Source organism: Cervus elaphus, chromosome 3, assembly GCF_910594005.1.
Source record: "Cervus elaphus chromosome 3, mCerEla1.1, whole genome shotgun sequence".
Lineage (NCBI taxonomy): Eukaryota > Metazoa > Chordata > Mammalia > Artiodactyla > Cervidae > Cervus > Cervus elaphus.
Window position 1 is genome coordinate 30,072,859 of NC_057817.1, and position 27,233 is coordinate 30,100,091.

At 36.3% G+C, this 27,233-nt stretch overlaps 2 protein-coding genes across 3 annotated transcripts in view; both read right to left on the bottom strand.

The window, feature by feature from the left end:
* Nucleotides 1–27,233, bottom strand: part of LOC122682197 (tubulin alpha-1C chain-like) — a 1,110,822-nt gene that overhangs the window by 904,765 nt on the left and 178,824 nt on the right. The window lies entirely within an intron of this gene.
* The window catches only part of SPATS2 (spermatogenesis associated serine rich 2), a 148,294-nt gene that overhangs the window by 37,185 nt on the left and 83,876 nt on the right, over nt 1–27,233 (bottom strand). For both annotated transcript variants that reach the window (XM_043884925.1, XM_043884932.1), the window contains one exon: nt 5,469–5,548. In XM_043884925.1, the coding sequence (XP_043740860.1) occupies nt 5,469–5,548 (80 nt within the window). The remainder of the gene's footprint in view (nt 1–5,468; nt 5,549–27,233) is intronic.

The window sequence follows — 27,233 nt, forward strand, 5'->3', positions numbered from 1 at the left end:
ATCAAGAGGCTCTTTAGTTCTTCTTTGCTTTCTGCCATAAGGGTGGTGTCATCTGTGTATCTGAGGTTATTGATATTTCTCCCGGCAATCTTGATTCCAGCTTGTGCTTCATGCAGCCCAGCATTTCTCATGATGTACTATGCATATAAGTTAAATAAGCAGGGTGACAATATACAGCCTTGATGTACTCCTTTCCCAATTTGGAACCAGTCTGTTGTTCCATGTTCAGTTCTAACTGTTGCTTCCTGACCTGCATACAGATTTCTCAAGAGGCAGCTCAGGTGGCCTGCTTTCCATCTCTTTCAGAATTTTCCACAGTTTGTTGTGATCCACACAGTCAAAGGCTTTGGCATAGTCAATAAAACAGATGTTTTTCTGGAACTCTCTTGCTTTTTGGATGATCCAACAGATGTTGGCAATTTGACCTCTGGTTCCTCTGCCTTTTCTAAATCCAGCTTGAACATCTGGAAGTTCATGGTTCACATATTGCTGAAGCCTGGCTTGGAGAATTTTGAGCATTACTTTGCTAGCATGTGAGATGAGTGCAACTGTGTGGTAGTTTGAGCATTTTTTGGCATTGCCTTTCTTTGGGATTGGAATGAAAACTGACCTTTTCCAGTCCTGTGGCCACTGCACTGCTGAGTTTTCCAAATTTACTGGCATATTGAGTGCAGCACTTTCACAGCATCATCTTTTAAGATTTGAAATAGCTCAACTGGAATTCCATCACCTCCACTAGCTTTGTTTGTACTGATGCTTCCTAAGGACTTCACATTTCAGGATGTCTGGTTCTAGGTAAGAGATCACACCATCATGATTATCTGGGTCATGAAGATCTTTTTGTACAGTTCTTCAGTGTATTCTTGCCACCTTTTCTTAATATCTTCTGCTTCTGTTAGGTCCATACCACTTCTGTCCTTTATCGAGCCCATCTTTGCAAGAAATGTTCCCTTGGTATCTCTAATTTTCTTGAAGAGATCTCTAGTCTTTCCCATTCTATTGTTTGCCCCTATTTCTTTACACTGATCACTGAGGAAGATTTTCTTATCTCTCCCTGCTATTCTTTGGAACTCTGCATTCAGATGGGTATATCTTTCCTTTTCTCCTTTGCCTTTCACTTCTCATCTTTTCACAGCTATTTGTAAGGCCTCCTCAGATAGCCATTTTGCCTTTTTGCATTTCTTTTTCTTGGGGATGGTCCTGACCACTGCCTCCTGTACAATGTCACGAACCTCCGTCCATAGTTCATCAGGCACTCTGTCTATTAGATCTAATCCCTTGAATCTATTTCTCACTTCCGCTATATAATCGTAAGGGATTTGATTTAGGTCATACCTGAATGGTCTACTGGTTTCCCCTACTTTCTTCAATTTAAGTCTGAATTTGGTAATAAGGAGTTCATGATCTGAGCCACAGTCAGCTCCCAGTCTTGTTTTTGCTGACTATATAGAGCTTCTCCATCTTTGACTGCAAAGAATATAATCAATCTGATTTCGGTGTTGACCATTTGGTGATGTCCATGTGTAGAGTCTTCTCTTGTGTTGTTGGAAGAGGCTGTTTGCTATGACCAGTACGTTCTCTTGGCAAAATTCTGAACAGTAGTGTACCTAAAAATTCATTAGAAATGCCAAATTTCCCTTCAAAACGAATATGCCAACTTTGTCAGTTATTCCTAAGGTATTTTGTATCTTTTGAGGTTAAAAATATACACTTTACAATTAACTGCATATTCTCTTTTCATTTTTATATGTCAATTTTATATCCAACTATTTTGATGACCTCATTATTCCTAATAATTTGTTGCTTTCTTGGTTATTCTATGTAGGCAATTCTATTATCTATAGTAACAGCAGTTTTCACCCCCCTTCCTTTTTATTCTTTATAATCTTCATTTCTTGTCTTACTGGACAATGTGAAATTGGTTATTTCTTCAAGAAGACTCCCCCCCCTTTTTTTTTTGTTAGGCAGTGGTAGTTAGAAACTAAGATCTAAGAGCTAGGTGTGTTTATTGCTATTAGGTTGGTGTAAAAGTAACTGTGGTCTTGCATTGCTGAGCTTTGCCATTTGATACTGGAATACATTCTCATATAAATGTGATTATGTTATACATCATTTTAATGCACATTTCTCACTTTTTTTGCTAATGACTTATTATTTGCTGTTTATTTTATATATTTTATATATATTTATATGTTTTATATATAAATATATATAATATTTATATATTATTTATATTATTTTATATAATATATATTTTAGACTAGGGAAATGATGTTAGACAAAAAGCAAATTCAAGCAATTTTCTTATTTGAGTTCAAAATGGGTCATAAAGCAGTGGAGACAATTTGAACATCATCAATGCATTAGCCCAGAAACTGCTAACAAAGGTACAGTGCAGTGGTGCTTCAAGAAGTTTTGTAAAGGAGAGGAGAGCCTTGAAGATGAGGAGCACAGTGGCTGGCAATTGCAAATTGACAATGACCAAATGAAAGGATCATCAAAGCTGATTCTCTTTCAACTACACGAGAAGTTGCTGAAGAACTCAACATCGACCATTCTACGGTCATTCTGCATTAGAAGCAAATTGGAAAGGTGAAGAAGTTCAATAAGTGGGTACCTCATGAACTGATAGCAAATCAAAAAAACCACTGATTTGAAGTGTCATCCTTTTTTATCGTGTAACAACAAACAATTTCTCGAATGGATTGTGATGTGCGACAGAAGTGGATTTTATACGACTACCAGCATTGATCAGCTCAGTGGCTGGATGGAGAAGAAACTCCAAAACACTTCTCAAAACCAAAGAAAAGTAAAAGTGTTAGTCGCTCAGTTGTGCCCAACTCTTTGCGACCCCATGGACTGTAGACTGCCAGGCTCCTCTGTCCATGGGATTGCCCAGGCAAGAACACTGGAGTGGGTTGCCATTTCTTCCTCCAGGGGATCTTCCCAACCCCAGGATCGAACCCGCATCTCTTAGGTTTTCGCTTGCATTGGCAGGTGGGATCTTTATCACTAGCGTCACCTGGGAAGCCCCGAGAAGGTCCAAAGCACTTCCCAAAGCCAAACTTGCACCAAAAAAAGGTCATGGTCACTGTTTGGTGGTCTGCTGCACATCTAATTCACTACAGCTTTCTGAATCTGGCGAAATCATTACATGTGAGAAGTATGGTCAGCAAATCGATGAGATGCACTGAAAACTGCAACGCCTGCAACCAGCATTGGTCAACATAAAGGGCCCAATTCTCCATGACAACGCCCGACTGCACCTCGCACAACCAACATTTGCTTCAAAAGTTAAAAAATTGGGCTATGGAGTTTTACCTCATCTGCCATATTCACCTGACCTCTTGCCAAACAACTACCACTTTTTCAAGCATCTTGACAACTTTTGCAGGGAAAATGCTTCCATAACCAGCAAGAGGCAGAGAATGCTTTCCAAGAGTTCATTGGCTCCTGAAGCATGGATTTTTACACTATAAAAATAAACAAGCTTACTTCTTGTTGGCAAAAATGTGTTGATTGAAATGGTTTCTATTTTGATTAAAGATACATTTGAGCCTAGTTACAATGATTTAAAATTCAGTCTGAAACCGCAATTACATTTGCACCAACCTAATACTAGGATGTGATTATTTCTAGGTCCTTTCAGTGAACAGAACTAGGAAATTTTGCTTTTTACAACATAAATTTATACTGACACCATCAGTTTAAATGTAATATTAAAAGGCGCTTTTTTTTTTTGGCCACACCGTGCAGCATGCAGGACTGAACCTATGCCTTCTGTAGTGGAAGCACAGAGTCCTAACCAGTGGACTTAGAGACTTTTTATAAAGACTTTTATAAAGAGACTTTTTATAAAGACTTTTATAAAGAGACTTTTTATAAAGACTTTTTATAAAGTGGTTTTTAAACATGTATTTCTCTTCTCTAAACTGAAAGTTTTTAGCTCTTAAAAACATTAACATATTTCTTGATTTGCTTTATTCTATAATATTATAAAATAATTACAGAATATAATATTACTACTAATGAAGAAAGTTGAGTTTATTTTTACTTCTTAAATATATTCCTCTGAACATTTACAGTAAGAATATTAATACTGTGTTCAAAGTCAGTGGGAAGATTTGTTTTAGTTTACCTTTCCCTGAAGATGAAACATTTTCAGGATCTCAACCTTATATAAGATCTCAGTTCCAATTTCTAACCCAGAACAAGCTTTGAGCTAAATCTGGGGCCTTGGGTGGTAAAAACCCATTTATTACTGAGACTGGCAAAACACATCAGAGTTACTCAGCTCCGGCTCACCACTCAGCTTTTCAGTTTCTTCTCTATTTTTGGCCCCTAGGGATATCCCTTCTTGGGTTCAGCTATGCTTTTTTTCTTTTTTTGCCAGGCCATGTAGCCTGCAGGATTCTTAGTTCCCAGACCCAGGAGTAAATCTGGGCCCTCGGCAATGAAAATGGAATCCTAACCACTGGACCACTGGGGAATTCCTCGGCTATGCATTTAAAATGATGTATATCATTTTCAATATGTATTTGTAACCATTTTACATTAGAAATGTTTTCAGGATATCTAGTCTGCCATATTGCTCGAAAAGAAAGCCCTTTTACAGATGAAGAGGAGTAAAGAATCTTGTTCAAGTTATTAGCAGAACCTGTATTAGGACCTAAGTCTTTTTTAGTACACTTGCTTTCTTTCATGTCATTCTATACTTTTTTTTTTGTTTCAGGCTTAAAACTATACAAGTGGGATGGTATATAATCTATAATTCAAAGAGGGTGAATTTATAATATACATTTTTGAGATGAGCAAAAAATTACTATGATCACTAGAAAATGGGCTTTAGGCAAAACTTACAGATTCAAAGATAAAGGCAAAATTCTCATAACTGAAAATGCAACATTGTTTATATTATTGAACCAATATGTATCTATGACACCAGAATCAAAGATTTACTTTTTAAATGAAATGGAGAACACATGTAAAGCTTTTGTTTTATGTTTTTTCTCAATATAGCTCATTAAGGGTTATATTACTAAAGACAACCTGGTTCCCTTCCAAAGGTATGTTACTTAGAAAATTTCTCTTCTTGCCCTCAAGGCTCCTGGTCTTAAAAATCCTCTTCAAGTGAATGGGACGATCCTACCCAGACTATTCCTTAAAGAATGTTAGCAAATGAGAGACACACTTAGCCATAGATATACTGTTGTATTAATTAATATTAAGATGTCCAAGAGAATTTAGAATAAATATATGCATATGTATACGTGTAAAGAAAATTGTTCATACTTACGGGCTCTGATTCCTCAAAACCTTCATGGGAGTTACTCTCTGATATACCATGGCATTCATACAGTTTTGTTCTTAATTTTCACTTTCTTAATGAGTTTTGTAGCCAATTATTTTATTAGTACCTAAATTTTAACAAGACATTCAAGTTTCCTATCCACAGTAACTAGACATACCTTTTCTTTCATGTTTTCAAAAGCTCCTCCTTGGGCCAGTACAGTATTGGATTGCAAATCAAAAATGAATCCTGATGAATCTGAAAGAATGAGAAAGAAAAATATATTCAACAGGGTCCAAAACTAACATAACAGCCTGCAAAATGTAAGGGCCAATACTAGCTGCTTTTCTCCCATAAAGAGCTAAGAACTAAACAGAACTTAGTTGTCATTTTGCAAATTCTACTACATACCTGATAACTACCTTTGCATTCAAATTGTGAAATTAAATTTGATTTTAGTAGAAATTGTCACAACTTGAGACAAATATTGAAATCAATTATATTAGACTGTCCAGTAATCCTTGATATCTATAACTATCCTAATATAAAAGTCCCTATAAAAATACTGTAAGGAAATAGCTCAAGGTAAAATTTAACACTAACAAATCTGAAAATGTGAGAATGAGAGTTTCTATAACATTAATAACAACACATAAAAGTACTTTCCATCTTCTAGACTTCTAGACTGCACACACACATCACATTCTTAAGACTATGAATTTCATAAATATATTTGCTTGTGTTCCCAATACAATATATGATAAAGCAATGTACCAGTGTTTATATTAATAGCATAAATGGGAGAACTTAGTTCAATGTAAGAAATTATAGACAAGAGTTTGCACTTAGAAAGAAAAGGCTATCTGTGAATTTAATCAGTTTCTTTACCCATGACTATGTGATCAACAAATTACCTCAGCTTTTACACTTGACAACTTTGTTTTACTCTAATGAGATGTGATCCCAGGAAATAGCTAGAGTGCTTCTCAGATTCTGATGTGTATACTTATCATTGGAGGAATCTCAAGTTAAATAGCAGGTTCTGATTCAAGAGTCTGATGTGTGACCTGAGATTTTTACTCTCAAGTGGTATCAACATTGCAGATCCAAGCTACCATACTTGGGAGTACTTTGGGAGTTCAAATTTCAACAAAGTAAGTAAAAGGGGAAAATTTGAGAAAAGGGGTTGCAATAGTCTGAATGTTTGTCTTTTCACCTCCAAATTCATACGCTGAAATCCTAAAGTGATGGTATTAGTAGGTGAGGCCTTTGGAGAGCAGAGTTCTCATGAATGGGATCAGTGTTCCTATTAAAAAGATTCCATAGAGACCTCTGCCACCATGTGAGGACACAACGAGAAGTCTGCAACCCAGAAGGCCCTCACTGGACCATGTTGGCACTTTGATCTCAGATTTCCAGCCTCTAGAACTGTAAGAAGTAAATTTCTATTGTTTATAAGCTACTCAGTCTGTGGTATTTTGTTAGAGCAGTCTGAACAGAATAAGATGGGAGTATAAAAAAAGAGTAATATTCTAGTACACTTTCCAAATTCTTTTAGTATTATTACAGATGTGTTTTAATTAAAGCCTCTTTTATAGCTCAATCTTTATAATGTGTTTTATATAATACCTCCGAGTTGCTGCAGAATATTGATAACTTATACATTAGAATGATAACAGTATTTTGTTTCTAAAAGTAGAAAAGAGGATATGAATACAGCCTGTGTCATTCCAAGAGAAAGTACGCTTGTCAATTACCACTGAATTGTGAATTAATTTTTAACCTCTGTAATACTGGCAGTTTCGTCATTGTTACCCAAAGGAAAAATCAGGTTACATTTACACAAACTCAATACTTAGAGCCTGAATTTTCTAGATGATGACCTAATACGGTTAACACTGAATTATCTTTATTAAATGCAAAGAAACATAGTATATACAGATGAAAATTTTACACAGCCAAAATACTACTGAGCAACCTTTTCAGAACTGCTTTAGGTTATCCAGATGGTATAACTTGACTGCTGTTAAGTACAGCTGACCCTTGAACACTGCCCAGGTCTACTTATACACAGATGTTTTTCAATGGTAAGTACCTCAGCATACACAATCTGCAGTTGGTTGAATCCACGGATGTAGAACTGTGGACACTGAGGCCCAACTGGAAGGATTTTCCACTGCACTCAGGGGTCAGCACCTTTAACCCCCATATTATCCAAGGGTCAACTGTACCCTCTCTCAAAGACACATTAATGAGCACTGAGATGATACAAAGAACATCAGTAATCTTAGCCAAGAATCCAATCACCAATCTTTTTTAGGGAAAGGTGCTTGAACGCTCAGTTGTGTTTGACTCTTTGCGACCCTATGGACTGTAGCCCACGAGGCTCCTCTGTCCATGGGATTTCCCAGGCAAGAATACTGGAGTCGGGTGCCATTTCCTTCTCCAGGGGATCTTCCTGACCCAGGGATCAAGCCCATATCTCTTACATCTCCTGCATTGGCAGCAGATTCTTAAGAGGGGATACTTAATTTTATTTTTTTCTTTTTATTTTAATTGGAGGCTAATTACTTCATAATATTGTAGTGGTTTTTTGCCATACATTGACATGAATCAGCCATGGGTGTACATGTGTTCCCCATCCTGAACCCCCCTCCCCATCCCATCCCAAGAGGGGATACTTAAAACAGCATTTTGGGACCTATATTTAAATAAGCTATTGGTATCATTAACTTTTTATACATCATCTAACACCTTTTATTTTTTTCCATTTAACAACACGCTAGATGAAATGAAGCTCAATGAAAACAAAGGGTAGTTCTGCAAACACTTTCAGTGATCACCTCCCCCAAATTAGCATAAGTATTATTAGAGTTTATCTGGCATACCAGTTGGGATAATGATTAAAAATACATACAGAAGCTATTTCAGTCAGGATCTCAGCAGGAAACAAACAGCACACTGAGACTGGGAAATGTGAAGAGAGTTTAATGAAGGGACTATTTTCGAAGGTGCTGGTAGGGAGTAGGGAAACCACAAAAGAGAGCACAGTACTCCTTGGCTAAGAACAGCCATGTATACTGCTACTGGAGGTTTTAAAGACGGTAAGGAGGGAGCAATTACTGGAATCCGGAGACAGAAGGCTCTTTCATCTTTGTTTCATCTGGTGTGGAGATGGCCATAGGATAACAGTCCTTTAATCAGAGGACACAGTAAGACCACAGTGACCCTTCAGGCAAAGACTAGGGGAACCGATACGCCTATCTCACTCTCCTCCCTGCCTCTGGTCTCCTGCCTTATGATGCCCAACAGCCAAACTCAACCAGAAGCCCAAGGCAAGAAACCTGTAGTTTGACTTTCAGTCTGGACAGGTCAGCCCCCCGGGGTACAAATGCCCATTTTGTATTTATATTCTAAATCATGAATTTGCCAAAATGGGAAAGCAATAATTTAACATCTTAACTTGTCTATTCACCAGCTAATATTGTCTTTTTACTTATACTAACAAACTCAAGTAGATTAAAAAAATCCTGCTTCAATGAACTGGAGCTTAAGTGCCTCTCAACATTGTAGGGAAAATAAATTTTAATTCCTACCAACAATATTTAGTGATTTAACAGTTCTCTTATTTTTTCATGCAAAGTAAGCCTAAGATTTAGTTAATTTCACTGTTGGTAAATGAGGTAAGATCTCATCCTTTTGCACCTACCCTATGATAAAAGATCATAAATTTTTAAAGAAAAAAACTGAAGTTAAATATTATACTCAGGTAAGATTCATAAAGGATATGAGGAACCCTTGAGATTACCATCTATTTCATTCTATCAGGAACCATCTCACAAGTTCCTTGGAATTATTTCAAATACTACACATTTAGGAACATTTTGCGGGCTTCCCTGATGGCTCAGATGGTCGAGAATCTGCCTGCATTTTCTTTTTTTTTTTTTAATTTATTTATTTATCTTTTCAGTGGGTTTTGTCATACACTGACATGAATCAGCACTAGATTTACACGTATTCCCCATCCCGATCCCCCCTCCCACCTCCCTCTCCACCCGATTCCTCTGGGTCTTCCTCATGCAATGCAGAAGACCTGGGTTTGATCCTTGGGGTTGGAAGATCCCCTGGAGGAGAAATAGCTCCCATTCTAGTATTCTTGCCTGGAGAATTCCATGGACAGAGGAGCCTGACAGGCTATAGTCCAGGGGTCGCAAAGAGTCAGACAAGACTGAATGACCAACACTAGTTTTAGTGGATAAAATATGCTATTTACAGTATCACTGACTTATTTATAAACATTAGAAAACATATCATTTTCACTGGCTTAAAAAATCAGGCAACAGTTGTTTCAATGAGGACAACATAGAAATACCTGAGTCTGACTATCACATGTATCAAATCAGACTTGAACAAGTTTTCTTTTTTTTTTAACTGAGGTATAATTGACACACATATATATATAACATCACATTACGTAGTTTCAGGTATGTAGCATGATTTGATATTTGTACATACTGTGAATTGATCACAAAAAGTCTAGTTAATATCTATCAACATACACAGTTAAGGGAAACTTTTTTCTTGTGATAAGAACTTTAAGATATATTCTCTTAGCAACTTTTAAATATGCGATACGGTATTATTAACTAGAGTCACCATGCTGTACATTATATTCCTAGGACTTATTTATTTTATAATTGGAAGTTTGTACCTTTTGACCCCCTTTACCCAAAGATACCCCTGTACCTTTTGGCCCTCCTCCCACCCAACATCTTTGATAACCATCGATCTGTTCTCTGTATCTATGAGTTCTTTTCCTCTGTAAGTTTTAGATCCCACATATAAATGAGGTCATATGGTTTGTCATTTTCTGACTTATTTTACTCAGTACAATGTCCTCAAGGTCCATCAATGGTGTCACAAATGGCAATATCTTCTTTTTATGGCTGAATAATATTCCATTGTATAAATACACACCACATTCTTTATCCATTCTTCCACCATATGAAGACACTCAGGTTGTTCCTATATCTTGGCTATTGTAAATCATGCTGCAATGAACATGGGGGTGCATGTGTCCTTTCAAGTTAATGTTTTTGCTTTCTTTGGATACATAACCAGAAGCTGAACTGATGAATAGTTCTATATTTCCTGGTCAACACTTGCTATTTCTTGTCTTTTTAATAATAACTATTCTTACAGGTGTGAGGCAGTATCACATTATGGTTTGGGCTGCATTTTCCTGATTAGTGATGTTAAGCACCTTTTTATGTGTCTGTTGGACATCTATCTCTATGTCTTCTTTATAACTGAACACATACTCAAAAAACTTTGAAACATTGTCTAATTGTTTTTAATTAATAATTTAACCTGAAGACCAAACTGTATTTTCATAATTAATTTGGTTAAAAGTTCTGATTATATTCACAACTCTGAGGATGGCAGGAAGAAAGGCAGGTAAGCAGGAAGGGACAGAGGGAAGTGGGAGGGAGGAAAGGAAGAGAGAAAACAAGTACTGGTGAGGATGTGGAGAAATTCAAACAGTCATACATTGCTGGTGGGAATGTAAAATGATACAACTGCTGTGGAAAGCTATATGGTGGCTCCTTGAATAACTGAAGATATAATTATCATGATACAGTAATTCCATGCCACTCTAATGGCAGAAAGTGAAGAGGATCTAAAGAGCCTCCTGATGAGGGTGAAAGAGGAGAGTAAAAAAGCTGGCTTAAAACTCAACATTCAAAAAACTAAAACATGGCATACAGTCCCATCACTTCATTGCAAACAGATGGAGAAAAACTGAAAACTCTGACTGATTTTATTTTCTTGGACTCCAAAATCACTGCAGACAATGACTTCAGACACAAAATTAAAAGACACTTGCTCCTTGGAAGTAAAGATCTAGACAGTGTATTAAAAAGCAGAGACATCACTTTGCCACGAAAGGGCTGTATAGTCAAAACTACAGTTTTTCTAGCAGTCATTTCCAGATGTGAGAATTGGACCATAAAGAAGGCTGAGCACCAAAGAATTGATGCTTTCAAACTGTGGTGTTGGAGAAGACTCTTGAGAGTCCCATGGACTGCAGGAGATCAAATCAGTCAATCCTAAAGGAAATCAACCCTGAATATCCATTGGAAGGACTGATGCTGAAGCTAAAGCTCCAATACTCTGGCCACCTGATGCAAAAAGCCAACTCACTGGAAAAGACCCTGATGCTGGGAAAGATTGAGGGCAGGAGGAGAAGGGGTGGCAGATGATGAGTTGGTTAGATAGCATAACCATGAATCTGAATAAACTCTGGGAGATAGTGAAGAACAGGGGAGCCTGGTGTGCCGCAGTTCATGGGGTCGCAAACAATGGGACACGACTTACAGACTGAACAACGACAACAAATGCATATACTACACCCCCACCGTAACAAATGAGGTGGAGTTTATTAAAAGCTTTACTACTTGGCGTTCTACCTAAAAATATTTAGCAGAATTAATATTATGAAGACATGGTAAGGCTCTCTGAAAGTACTGAAGTGAATTCAATCTGATTATCAATGAGAAGATTGTTTCTTTCATGGAAAAGGCTGTCCCCCCAAATTCTTGGCTGCTTACAGTTGAGAGAAGCATAGAGGGAGCTTCCCAGGCATGGAGTAGGTCTAAGGATTCTCACAGGGGTTACTGAATGTGTGTCTTTGAATTTAACAACTAAAAACCTATTGTTTTAGATTGTTTATGTATTTTTTCACTGACATGATGGTAAATCACTATATCATCCGATCTGACAAGCAAAAAGAAAGATGGAAATATGATCCCTTCCGAAATACCTTCTTTTAACTTTACAATGGTGAGAAAAATCAGTTATGGTACTATTCAGTACCCAAGTCTACAGTAAGAAACCTACGGCAGAATCAAAGACTGAGTCCAAGTTTTATGCTACCCGTTAGTGCTGTAACTCATCAAATATACTAGTTCCCAAGTTGCATTATTTCAACAAAAAGGTGGTATATCATGTTTCTTCCAAGGATCTCAGATTTTTGTTATTACTCCCTGATATTCCTCATACATACATGAAACAATCTGGATAACAAAATTATTCACATTTCACCATGGCCAAAGACAGACCATACATTTATGAGCCAATTAAATGAGACCAGGGGTGAAGAACCCTAGACAACCTAACAAGTGTGATAATCACTTGTCATATTTTCTCAAACTGTATCAACTCCCTCTTAAAAACTAAAAGGCAAACTCATAAGCAGAGGCAACGTACCAGAAGTGTTATCTCATGAACAATTAAAGAATCTGAAGTTCTCCTTTAGATTGAACACAGCCAGTACTCAACCACCTAAAAGAAAATAATTAGTCTCTTGCAATTGCTTTTTCTCATGCCAATTTTGAGAATAATCTACATGGTGGAGTTCATTTTCTTCACATGAACTAATGGCACACATAGGGATGGGGGTTATGTTGTACAAATGTGAGTGCAAGGAAAAGAATACTGTCACAGGCACTACTGCTAAAGCCTAGGAGTGTATTCACAACTTCAAAATTGAAGATGCCACCAACTTTAGCTTCCTAGGTGGTAATTCTTGCTTCTGTCAACCTACCACCAAGCTTGGAAGAATTATGACTGTTTTGTGTAAGAAATAAGATACCAATTTTAAAAGGTGGGGGGATTATGTATAAATAAAGGGGAATCAGGCTTAGAAGGGAAGCAAATCAGAGATGGGAAATTAAGAAAGGCAACTATGTCAAAGTGCCATTTTGTAAGATTTCTAGTTTGCTTTAAGTATTTCTACCATAGCTTTCTGAAATGCTAACACTTTTAAAATATATTAAGTTGTTAAAAGTTATTTAAGAAGCCTCCATCCTAGTTGACAATGGCCTAACCTAAAAAATATTCTTAGTGGGTTGTAAGGGGTCTCATTAACTGGTCTTCTTAGCCATTTCAGATAACTAATGTAGCTTAAATGTCCAGAAAAATCCACACTTCAACAACCAATCTGCTAAGTGGGTCTTTCATGAAAGAAAACAGCTTTCTACCTTTCTGTTATTTCTGCTTTCATTGATCATCTAGTCTTTTGTTTTGTTTGTTTTTTGCCCTTGTTGTAAGGCTCGTGGGATCTTAGTTCCCCCCAAGCAGGGACTGAACGAACCCACACCCTCGGCAGTGAGCACGAGTTCTAACCACTGGGCCAGCAGGGAATTCCTAAGCAAGTCATCTAGGCTTAAAAGCTGATTAATTTTTTTCTTCGCTCCTCTGAGTGCTTTTTCAACTACATTCTGATGTATTTTGTACCTCTTTTAATAGACATTTACATTGGGAAATTTCCTAACATCAAGAATAAGTTCTGATTTTTCAAGGTAGAGCTTGATGGAAAGTCACGGTTTTTATTAAGCAAGAAATTAAATTCTACTTTACTCTTACTAGTAGATTTTCCCAGGTTTCAAGCAGATGCAACAGAATAAGCTTCTATTTTTTAAGTTCCAAAAGTTCTTGAATGGTCTCATTATTTAAAAGGTTTGCTGGTTGAATGGAAGATAGGAAATTCAGTCCACCACCTTTCAAAATTTTCTTAGTGATATATTCCAGAGAACAGCCAGGAGGCAATAATATTGATTTTAATGTCCAACCTCTTCTGTCTCAATGCCATCTCTCATTAGTCTGGAATTAGTATTCCCACATATGAAATAAAATGAGTAATTTAAAAAATTATTTCCTTTTGCATACTGTCCTTCAGATTCTCAGAATCCTGTCAACTGTTTCAAAAAAGAAACTCAACTTCATAAATTGAAAAGATTAAAGCACTTAAAAAATTGTGATTAAAAAAAAACACTCAACTAAATCTTCAATGACTAAGATCAGTACATGTTATTTGCTAATTCTACATTATCTCTGAACTAATATTTTATTTGCAAAACTTTGTACATATATCCACATGAATTACATGAATTCAAATAGTTATTTAGAAAATTATGAAGCCACATGGCAATTATTTTGATATCTGCTTATAGCCAACTTTCAGTTTGTTTTTTTTTAAGGAAAGTGGCACTAAAATAGAATAAAAAGTAAAATATCTAGCTAAATTTTTCTTTACTTCCAAGTAGTGAGAAGGACTGACTGAGTTTCATTTTTCCACTTGTTAATCTCCTCCTGCCCTTTGTGAAAGTAAAAAATAAACTGTGGTGTGTCTAAAAGATGGATAGCCAGTAAAAACGTGTGTGTGTGTTTAAGTGTGTGTATAATCAAGGAAACTAGATAATCCAAAAACCAGAAAATCAGTCTGTGAATAAATCAAGTCTTCTAATATGCATCTGTGTGAGCTGAGTCTGAAGAAAAACATTACGTCTAAAGAAAAACATACTTTCCCCTACTAAGGGCCTATTTTTAGTTTCTCTTACAAGTTAAATCCTCTTTTTAGGTTTTGCTGATATTTCTCTAGTTAATGGCTCTTCTATTTTATGGAATCATCATCACTCTTGGATGTCCTTACAATATATGCCATAGTTCTGGGTTTAAGACAGGAACTGGGTGAGTTGAACGCACAGGTTTTTATTTTTGTTTTTTTATATTTTTGTTTTTTAAACTATTTTCTGTTCCTCATGGTCCTTCAGATTTTCAAGAATTCTGCTAGCTAGTCCAGGAAGAAACTCAATTCCATAAGTCAAAAAAATTAAAACACTTATGAACTATGATATTTAAAAGTAAAACAAACCTTCAGTTACTAAGATCAGTGCACACTAACTGGCAGAATTCCTGAGAAGCTGAAGGAAAGTAAGGAGGAGCAATTTTTTTTTAGAATTACTATGTGGTAGAACTAATTTCTGTTTAGATTTAAGAGATATCCTACTTGTCATTATAAAAGATTTTTCTGTGGATGTTTCCTCTAGCACTGTAAAATAGTAAATGACTTCCTTCCCTATCCCAACTCATCCCCCATACTTCAAACTACAGAAATGAACAAGACAAATCTAATTACATACTTCTGTCTCCAACAAAATAATGACTTTTCTCATAATGTACAGCACTGTAGAATCTGTCATTCTTCATTCATTAACCTTCGTGCAAATAAGAATTAAATATGTCAGCTTTTCTTTCCTAAACTGACTTATGGATCAATAATCTACTTTGATTATAAATATTTCTATTTCTAAATAGTTGTTACAATTATCACAAAGTGGACACTAGATTTTTTAAGTATTATACTTCCGAACGTAAGAAACATACTACCTAAATAGCACACTTGTTTAAGTCCATCTGTCTTAATAAATTCTTTAAAAAAATTTTTATTGTGAAATATATGGAGTTATTATATATGAAATTACAATTATGGAATTGAACACTTTATGTGTGTGTGCCTTTACAGTGCCTGTAAGATCATGTGTCTTCTTACAAGTAAATATAGTCTATTCTTTGCTAAATAATATTTTATTGTATGATTACACCATTGTTAATCTAATCTGCTAATGAGGGACAACTGGGGTGCTTAGAGTTTTTGGCCAGTACAATCAATATTGTTTTGAATATTAATGTACAAGTCTCTTGGTGTACCTGGAAATGCATTTCTCTTGAGTATATGCGGGAACAGAAGTTAAGTCATAGGCATTTCTCCAAAGAAGACATACAGATGGACAAGAGGTACATGAAAGAATGTTCACCATCACTAATTATTAGAGCAATGAAAATCAAAACTACAATAAGATATCACCTCACACCAGTCAAAATGGCTATAATCAAAAAGTCCACTCACAATAAATGGTGGAGAGGGTGTGGAGAGAAGGGAACCCTCTTACACTGTTGGTGGGAATTTAAATTGGTACAGCCACTATGGAGAACAGTATAGAGGTTCCTTAAAAAACTAAACCTAGAGCTACCATATGACCCCACAATCCCACATCTGGTTGTATATCTGAAAAAACAAAAAACAAAAAAAAACACATGGTCCAAAAGAATACATTCACTACAATGTTCACTGCAGCATTGTTTACAACAGCCAAGACATGGAAGCAACCTAAATGCCTATCAACAGAGGAAGGGATAAAGAAACTGTAGTATATATGTACAATAGAATATTACTCAGCATTAAAAAGAATGAAATAACGCCATTTGCAGCAACATGAATGAACCTAGAGATTGTCATACTGAGTGAAGTTAAATCAAACAGAGAAAGAGACATATCAGAAATATTGTATGACATCCTTATAAGCAGAATCTAAAAGGAAATGATACAAATGAACTTATTTACAAAATAGAAACAGATTCATAGACTTATGGTTGCCGTTGGAGAAGGATGGGGGACAGGGTAGTTAGGGAGTTTGGGACTGACATGTACACACTGCTATATTTAAGATGGATAACCAACAAGGACCTACTATATAGCACAAGGAACTCTGTTCAATGTTATGTGATATCCTGGATGGAAGGGGAATTTGGGGGAGAATGGATACATGCATGTATATGGCTAAGTCTCTTTGTTTTCCACCTAAAACTATCACAACATTGTTAACTGGCTATATTCCAAAATAAAGAGCAAAAAAAAAAGTCATAGGGTATGCACATCTTCAGCTTTAGTATATTATATCACACTGCTTTGCAAATTTCTTTTCCCATCTTGTGACCTTTTTTAATTTCTTGACTGTACCTTTTGATAAATATAAGTTCTTAATTTTAATGTAATAATGCATTGACATGAAATTTTTCTGTTATGGTTAGTGATTTTATGTCTATTTAAAAAGTTCTTCCCTGAGATGATGTCAGAAACTTACTTTAAAATAATCCACTGGGGGTGGGTAATTGGACATGTGTCCATATGTGGACATAATTAACAAATTATGGACCTGAGTTACGGGTTTATGGGAGTTCACTATATTATTCTCTCTACTTTTTATACAAAAATTTAAAGTTTTCAATAGTAAATTTTTAAAAATGTTACTAAAAACTCCTGGATTTAAGTGATTATAACAAGGTTGCAGGATACAAGGTTAATATATAACTGCAATGAACAAGTGAAATTTGAAATTAAAAACACAATATTATTAGCATATCAAAGAAAATAAGGTATAAATTTAATAAAGTATGTATAAGATATATATGAGGTTAACTACAAACTACAAACCTCTGAGGAAAAAAATGAAAGAACTAAATAAATGGAGAGATATTTATGGATAGGAAGACTCAATATTGTCAAAATTTCAGTTCTTCCCAATTTGGTCTACAGATTAAATGCAATCTCAATCAAAATCCTAGCAATTTAATTTGTGAATACTGAAAAACTGATTCTAAAGTTTATATGAAGGACTTCCCTGGTGGTCCAGAGGTTAAAGTCCTGGTCTGGGAAGATTCCACGTGTCATGGAGCAACTAAGTCATCTGTACCGTAACTATTGAGCCTTCACTCTAAAGCCCACATGCTGCAACTACTGAAGCCCGAGTGCCACGAGCCCATGCTCTGCCACCAGAGAAGCCACTGCAATAAGAAGCCCATGCACTGAAACTAGAGAGTAGCCTCTATTTGCCACAACTAGAGAAAGCCCATGTGTGATATCGAAGACAGAGTGCAGCCAAAAATAAATAAATAAATGAAAGAATAAGTAAATAAATAAATCTGCTTTATTTAAAAAAATAGCTTATATGGAGAAGCAAGACCCAGAATAACCAGCGCAATATTGAAAGAGAATAAAGTTCAGAAACTGACACCAACTTTAAGACACACTATACCACTACAGTAATCAAGACAGTAGAGTATTGGTGAAAAAAATAAACAAAATGATCAATGGAACAGAACAGAGCTCAGAAATAGACCCACATGGATTACAATCAACTGATCTTTGACAAAGGAACAAAGGCATACAAAATGAACCAAAGATTGTCTCTTCAACAAACAGTGCTAGAACCACTGGACACCCACATGCCAAAAAATGAATCTAGACACAGACCTTACACCTTTCACAAAAATTAACTGAGAATGGATCACAGACCCAAATGTAATATAAAACTGTAAAACTCCTAGAAGATAACTTAGGAGAACATCTAGATGACCTCAGGTTGGGCAATGACTTTTTAGACACAACACCAAAGGTATAATACATGAAAGAATAATTGATAAGTTGGACTTCATTAAAATTAAAAACTGCTCTGCAAAAGACACTGTCAAGAAAATGAAAGACAAGCCACAGGCTGGGAGAAAATATTTGCAAAAGATTCAAAATTTATGAAGAATTCCTAAAATTCAACGATAAGAAACAATACAAATAAAAACGGGCCAAGGACCTTAATAAACACCTCACCAAAGGAGATATATGGATGGCAAATACTCATATGAAATGATGTGCCACATCATATGTCATTAGGGGAATGCAAATTAAAATGAGCTACCACTACACATCTCTTAGAATGTCCAAAATTGAGAATATTAACATCAAAGCTAGCAAGGATGTGGAGCAATACGAACTCTCATTCATCAGTACTCGAAATGCAAAATGATATGGTCATCTTCGGAAGACAATCTGGTACTTTCTTATAAAACTAAGGATCCTCTCACCCTATGATTCAGCAATTGCACTGTTCGGTATTTAACCAAAAAAGATGAAAACTTACGACCACACCAAAACCTGAACATGGATGTTTAGAGAAACTTTATACTTATGACTGCCAAAAATTGGAAATGACCAAGGTGTGTTTCAGTAGGTAAATAGATAAACTATGACACATTCAGGCTTCCCAGGTAGCACAGCTGGTAAAGAATTGGCCTGCAACGTGGGAGACCTGGGTTCGATACCTGGGTTCGATGCCTGGGTTGGGAAGATCGCCAGGAGGAGGGCATGGCAACTCACTCCAGTGTTCTTGCCTGGAGAATCCCCATGGACAGAGGAGCCTGGCGGGCTACAGTCCATGGTGTCGCAGAGTCAGACACGACCAAGACTAAGCACAGCAGCACAGCATGATACATTTAGACAATGGAATACTAGCCAGTGCTAAAAAGGAATGAGCTAATGAGCCACGAAAGGACATGAAGGAATATTACTAAGTGAAAGCAGGCAATTTGAAAAGGCTATACACTGTATGATACCCGTTACATGACATTCTGGATAAGGCAAAACTATGGAGACCATAAAAAGATCAGTGGTTGCCAGAGGTAAGGGGGATGAAAAAAGACTGAATAAGCAAAACACAGAAGTTTAACAGTAGGTCTGCTAAATTACTCCGAATGATACAATACCAGTAGATATATGTGACTGTACATTTGCACAAACCCAAAGAATGTGCAACAACAAGAGTGAATACTAATGTAGACTATGGAATTTCAGTGATAATGATGTATCAGTGTAGGGTCATCAACTGTAACAAATGTGTAATTTTGGTGAAGTATGTTGACAATGGGGGAGGTTTTGTATGTTTAAGGGCAGGAGGCATATGAGAAATCCCTGCACTTCCTGCTCAATTTGTTGTAAATCTATAACTGCTCTAAAAAAATAGTCTATTAAAACATATAAAAAATGCTACTAAGGAAAAAAGTAAAAATGACAACAACAATAAAAAAACTAATGGTCCTTCTTACTGTCAGGTCTGGAAAGATAGTCTTCTAAATTATCATTTACAAGTTTTGCTGTTTTGCCATTTATATTTGGATCTATAGCCCAAACCCTGGAATTGATTTATAGGTATGAAGTAAAGTAAGAAATCATTTGAGACTCCCTTAGACAGCAAGGGGAGAAGGAAATGGCAACCCATTCTAGTACTCTTGCCTGGAAAATCCCATGGGAGAAGCCTGGTAGGCTACAGTCCATGGGGTCGCAAGGAGTCGGACACGACTGAGCGACCTTCCTTACTTACTTAGACAGCAAGGAGCTCAAACCAGTCAATCCTAAAGGTAATCAACCCTGAATATTCATTGGAAGGACTGATACTGAAGCTCAAGCTCAAATACTTTGGCCACCTGATGCGAAGAGCTAACTCACTGGAAAAGATTCTGTTGCTGGGAAAGAGTGAGAGCATGAGGAGAAGAGGATGAGAGGATGAGATGGTTGGATGACATCATCAACTCAATGGACATGAGTCCGAGCAAACTCCAGGAGATAGTGAAGGACAGGGGAGCCTGGTGAGCTGCAGCCCATGGGGTCACAAAGACTTGGACATGACTGAGTGCCTAAACAAGTAAAGTAAGTGACAAGAGATATATCTTTACCATATGGATTTCTAAATGTCTCAGAACAGAAAAAAGACCATCCTTTCCTCAGCGTTCTTCAGTATCACCTTTTCAATAAATAAAACTCCTTATATGAATAGATCTGTTTCTAGGCTTTGTTCTTCATTTGTCTATATTTCTGACTTACGGCTATTCCATATTATCTTAATTACTGTGACTTTGTCATATCTTAATATCTGATACAACAAATTCTCAGACCTTGCTGTTGTCCTTCAAGAATTCTTTAGCTATTCTTGGCACTATGCATTGTTATATACATTTCAGAATCATTTTGTCTAACTATATTAAAAAAAAAAGTGTTTTGTTTTTTTTTTTTATGGGAATTGGTGGTTTAGTTGCTAAGTTGTGTCCAACTCTTATGATCCCATGGACTGTAGCCCACCAGGCTCCTCTGTCCATGGGGATTCTCCAGGCAAGAACACTGGAGTGGGTTGCCATTTACTTCTCCAGGGGATCTTCCCAACCCAGGAATCAAACCCAGGTCTCCTGCATTGCAGGCAGATGATTTACGAACCGAGCTATGAGGGAAGCCCTTAATGGGAACTGCATTAAACCTATTACATAAATCCATTTTGAATGACAGTTATCTTCAAATATTGAGTCTTCCAACCCATGAATGTGGCATATCCTTCTACTTAAATGTTCTTTTTTTCAATAATGTTTTATCACTTTCTGATAGTGTTTTTACACATCTTTCATTAAATTTCTATTTTATACTTTTGGTACAGTTGTAAGCAGCATCTATTTTTAGATTTCATTTTCTAACTTCTTATTGCTGATGTAAATAGGTGGGACTGCTTTTTGTAAAATGATCTTATATTCAGCAACATTGTTAAAATCACTAATTCTAATAGTTTAGATTCTTTTGGGCTTTCTATGTAGGTATCTAAAAAGTCCCACAGAAAACATCAACACAGGCTGAAATGCTGAGACAGCTTTTCCTTTGAGGTAAAAAAAACAAGACAAGATGCTTGTTTTATTACTTCTTTTTTATTTCTCCCAACTTTACCGAAGAATAACTGACAAATATAGTTGTATATGTTTATAGTATACAGCATAATGATCTGACGTGTATATACATTGTGGAAAGATTAACAAGATCAAGATAATTAACACATTCATCATCTCATATAGCACATAGTTAATTTTCTTGCTTCATTATTTCTGGTCAACTTGTGGTCTTAGCAATTACAATAAAGCAAGAAAAAGAAGAAATATCATAAATAATAGAAGTCTATTATTCATTGATCATCCCATTTCCTTTAACATTTTTGAATTTTTTTCTTTTCCTAACTTCTTAAGATACACACTTAGTTCACTGATCTGCAGACTGTACCTCAGAGGTATTGCAGATTTGGTTCCAGACCACTGCAATAAGGTAAATACTACAATACAGTGAGTCACACAAATTTTTTGGTTTCCCAATGCATATAAAACTGTTTAAAAAAAAACAACTTATGTTTATACTATGCTGTAGTCTGTGAAGTGTGCAATATGTCTTAGACTTACATCTTATTATGTTTAAAAAAATCAATGAACGTATCTTAATTAAAAAAAATATTTTATTACCCATCATCTGAGGATACAGGGTTGCTACAAACCTTCAATAAAAAGAAAAAAACAACACACTATCTGCAAAGTGCAATATATCAACCAACTCAATGGACATGAATTTGAGCAACCTCCAGGAGAACTAGTGAAGGACAGGGAAGCATAGGGTGCTGCAGTCCACAGGGTTTCAAAAAGTTGAACATGACTTAGTGACTGAACAACAACAACATCCAGAACATTCTTCTTTTGCTTAGTCACCATTTTTTTCCTACTGCGGTAAAAAAAAAATGCATACCATAAAATTTACCATCTTAACCATTTCTAAATGTATGGTCAGTTGTATTAAGTGCATTCACATTTTTGTGCAACCAATCTGCAGTCTTTTCATCTTGCAAAATTAAAACTTCGTAATCTACTGAACAATAGCCCATATCCCCCAGTCCCTAGCGACCACCACTCTTCTATTTTTCTGAATCTAACTAATCTAGATACCTCATACAGGTAGAATCATACAATATTTGTATTTTTGTGATGGGCTTGTTTCACTTAGCATAGTGTCTTTAAGGTACATCTATGTATCTAGTTTCCCTGGAGATTATAATGTCTGTTCAGTTCAGTTCAGTACAGTCGCTCAGTCGTGTCTGACTATTACTGACTTGCAAAATCCTAATATTAATTAGTAGCTTTACCCTCTTCCTTGACAAAGCAAGAAAGCTTATGTCCCTCCAAACTTACGGGTCATTGATTTTGTATTATCCTTTATGTATGTTTAAATACTAATAAGACATTCTTATTATTTTTATACAATCAATATTCATTTAGATTTGCCCATAAATTTGTGGTTTTCATTGCTGTTCATGCCATCCTGCATCTCCAATTGGGCCATCCTTCTTCTCTATTCAGAATACCTTTAGAATTTTCCTCAGTGGATTCTGATAGTGACGATTTCTATTTTATTTTGGGGGGTTTTATTTCTGTTTAAGCCATTTATTTTTTCTCTGTTTCAGAGGGATATTTTCACTGCAGATGATGTGTGTAGAATTGTAGACTGGCAGCTATTTTTATTCAGCCCTTTCAAGATATCATTCCTCTGTCTTCTATTGTTTCTGTTGAGAAACTTAGCTCATTTTATTCTTTCAAGATTGTAAGATTTTCAAGATTTCCAGTTCTATGTTAAATTTCTCCAGGTATTCATTATTTCCTTGAACACTTTAAGAATATTTAAGTCCGTTTGGGATAAGTCCAATATTTGGGTCTCCTATATGTCATTTCTGTTTCTACTGCTTCTTGTTCCATACTGTTATTGTTCCATTGCCTCATGTTTCTAATTATTTTTCTTTGTGTACTAAACACTCATAAATTTTAAAAATTTATGGTAAAACTAATTTGTGAGGTTATCGTCTTCCCGAGAGGATTTGTTTGCGTGTACCTATATTACCTCAAACCTATCCTAGAGCAAAGGGGCATGACAAGGGCCTCCTTATACCCCAGAAGGCCCTTTTCATCAACTGCAGTCTGCCTGGCTCCAGGGTTTGTCAGCATTCCGTCTCTCAGCTACTCTATTCTCTCTGCTTCATCCAAGCCCCTTGTATGAGTTATCAAGAGCGGTCAAATTCACAGACAAAAGTAAGATGGTGGATGTCAGGGGCTGGGGGAAGGGAGAATAGGGAGTCACTGTTCAATGGGTACAGAATTTCAGTTTTACAAGGTGAAAAAAAGTTGAGGTAGGGAGGGGAAAAGAGAAATATATTGGTAGCCCTGTATAAGACAAAAGGTACCAAAGGAATTAAGTGATAGCACATGATACTACAGGATAAAGAAATGGTCACATATGATCAACTATGAAGCTCAAGTCAGTTATTTTAGTGTTTCAGAGATTTAAATATCAAATGTGGAGGTATTTTATGGCTGAACAGTTTTGCAAAGGAGAAAAGAGGAAGAGAGAGAACTAAATATAAATGTGAGATGAAGTCAACAAAAAAAGTACACTACTTATGAATTTGCTCTTATCATTGTAATCTGATATAGTCAAGACACTGACAGGCAAAGTTTTCACGTCTAGAACAGTCACTATCAGCAAACCTATTAAAAAGAGTCTAGTATATCACTCTTAAGACAGTGATTCAAAAAAATTGTTTTAATCTCTACAATAATTTTGATACACAGTTAAGTTTGGGAGATAAAATCATCTGACAAATCAGTACTCTTAAAATATAAAATAAAATTACAATGCTTGGTCTCACCCTTCTCTAGTCTCTAAAGGCTCTTTGAGACAGAATCAGGAATAATGTAAGATAGACTAGTAACCTGTGAGAATCACAACTAAGTCTATATTCCCAATCTTGGTTACCCCTAGAGCTGGCTTTCTGTCATCCAGTGCTGAATTCAGTGATGAGTGAGGAAAAGGTAAAAAATGATGCATACCTATCCCACTATAAATTCACATTGTAAATTTAATAGGGTCTCAAAAATTTGCCATGAGTTCTACTCACAGGTCCTTTTGTTTATCTCAAGATTTTCAACATTCAGATGTCAAAAAAACAGTACACAAAAACCAAGGGTAAGCCCACAGGAGATTTCTGGCAGAAACATTTTTTTACCCAGTTAACTAGTAAGCCACATGAGTCTGTAGACCATTTAAGGTCTAAAGGCCTACTCACTATTGCCACTACTTAACTCAGTGCTAGTCAAACAATCTATGGTAACTAATCACTGTTTCAATTTCTAATCCTTTGAGCCCCAGTACTTTTATAAAATACAATAAAAACTGGGCTGAAGGGCTAAGATGGAGTGAAAGTGTTAGCCGCTTCAGTCGCATCCGACTCTTTGGGACCCCACAGATTGGAGACTCTTGCCCCACAGAATTCTCCAGGCAAGAATACTGGAGTGGGTAGTCAGTTCCTTCTCCAGGGAATCTTTCCAACCCAGGGATCAAACCCAGGTCTTCAGCACTGGAGGCTGAGCCACCAGAGAGGCCCAGGAGGCAGTCACAGGCTGGCAAATCCTCTCCTTAAAACTCAGGAATGAAACCGAATAAAACTGCCAAGGACAACCGTGTCAGGGCTATGGAAATCAACAAAAGGCACAGGACAAATCATTGAGAACCTGCCAGAGCCTTACATCAGAAAAGTGGAGTCTGTACCCTTCATGCCTAGGACTGCTCCCATTCTATTTCCACCTGCTGGGGAACAATAGCTTCTATTAGGGCAGGGAAGGCCATGAAAATCAACAGCTTTATTCCCAAAGAAAGCGGCCTTGATCTGGAGAGGACGGCAAAAACCTCTGTCAGCTACAGTATAGAACTCAGTAGGAAATGAAAAACTTGCTGCTTTGCTCCTCTGAATTTGGAGTCTTAGTTGACCGAGTGGTAAACAAACAGGAAATTTATCAGAGAAATCCTATAAATGAAAGCCACAGTAAAGCTAGAGAGAGTATTCTCTGGCAGTCCAGTGGTTAGAACTCTATGCTTTCGCTGGTTGGGGAACTGAGATCCTGCAAGCAGTGTGGTGCAGCCAGCAAAAAAAAAAAAAGAAAGAAGAAAAGTTAAATAAACTCTCTACACATCCCTAACCAAATGAGAAAGTATGCATGTGCACTGTGGAGACCCAAGAGGCCAGTGGAAAGTAAAAGTCAACGTAAAACTGAGCACTGTCTGAACTCAATGTGCTCCACACAAATCAGTCAGCAGAGGATAAAAGTCTATAGGTTTGAGATGTCTTGAGCACAACCTTGGTCCAAATCACTGGCTGACCACTAAACACTGAAGACGCAGGGACAACCCCCTAAAAAGCAAAGTTAAAAAATAAAAATTAGAATTAAAAAATGTGCTGATTAGTGAGTGTACACATGGAGGAAGCAGACTTCATTACATTCAGACTAAGTTTTAAAAATACCCTCAGAAAATTAATACAAACCCAGAGTTAATACAATATATGATCTAAACTATCTACTTTTTAAAAAAATTTTTAAAGAAGAAAGATTCACTCATATACAGGAAAAAACACAAACACCAGTCAATAGAAACTTTTCTGCAAGGGCTCAGCTAGTAGACTTAAAGACTTTAAAACAGTTAAAATAAACATATGCAAAGAATTAAAGGAAAATATGGTCACATTGACTCAGCAAACAGAGAATCTCAATAGAGAAACAATGACAAAAAGGAGCTAAAAAGAAAGTTTAACTAAAAATACAATACCCAAATGAAAAATTTACTACATAGACCTAACAGCAGATCTGAGATGGCAGAAGAATCAGCAAACTTTAAAAGAAATCAACAAGGCTTCCCTGGTGGCTCGGTGGTAAAGAATCCACCTGCCAATGCAGGAGACACAGGTTCAATCCCTGGTCTGGGAAGATTCCACATGCTGCAGGACAGCTAAGCCCATGAACCACAACTATTGAACCCCCAAAATTCTAAAGCCTGCCCTTTGGAGTAAGAGAAATCATTGCAATGAGAAGCTCATGCACCGCAACTAGAGAGTAGCACCCTCTCATTGCAACCAGAGAAAAGTCCAAGAGCAACAAAAACCCAGCAGAGACAAACAAATAAGTTTGTCTTATCAATCAATAGAAAGTAAACAATCTGAAAAAAAAAAAAAAAGGCAAGAAAAATGAACATAGCCTCAGTTACCTCTGGGATAACATCAAACTTACCAATATACATGTACTAGGATTTCTAGCAGGAGAGGCAAGAGTGAAAGCAGCAGGAAAAAAAAAATTTTTTGATGAAATAATGCCCAACATCTGATGAAATTCCCAAGAGGGCCACACCAAGCTGTATAACAGTCAAACTGTTAGAAGAAAAGGAGAAAATCTTACCAGCAACAGTAGAAAAATACCTCATCACAAACAAAGAATAATATGACACATTCACTGGAATGGCATATTCTAAGGGCTAAAGAAAAAAAAAAAAGTCAAAGAAGAATTCTATATCCAGTAAAACTATTCTTCAAAAATGAAGGTTAAAATACAAACATTCCACAATTTTAAAAAGGCTAAAAGAATACATTCCTGTCAGGTACACCCTTCAAGAAAAACTAAAGGAAGCCCTTCAGACTGAAAGGAAATGAAGCCAGACAGGAATTCAAATCCAGAGGAAAGAATTAAGGGTCCTCAAAATGGTAAAATATTTGGGTAAATATAAGAGATTAGGTATATATATTTTTTCTCTTCTCCAGTTTCTCCAAAA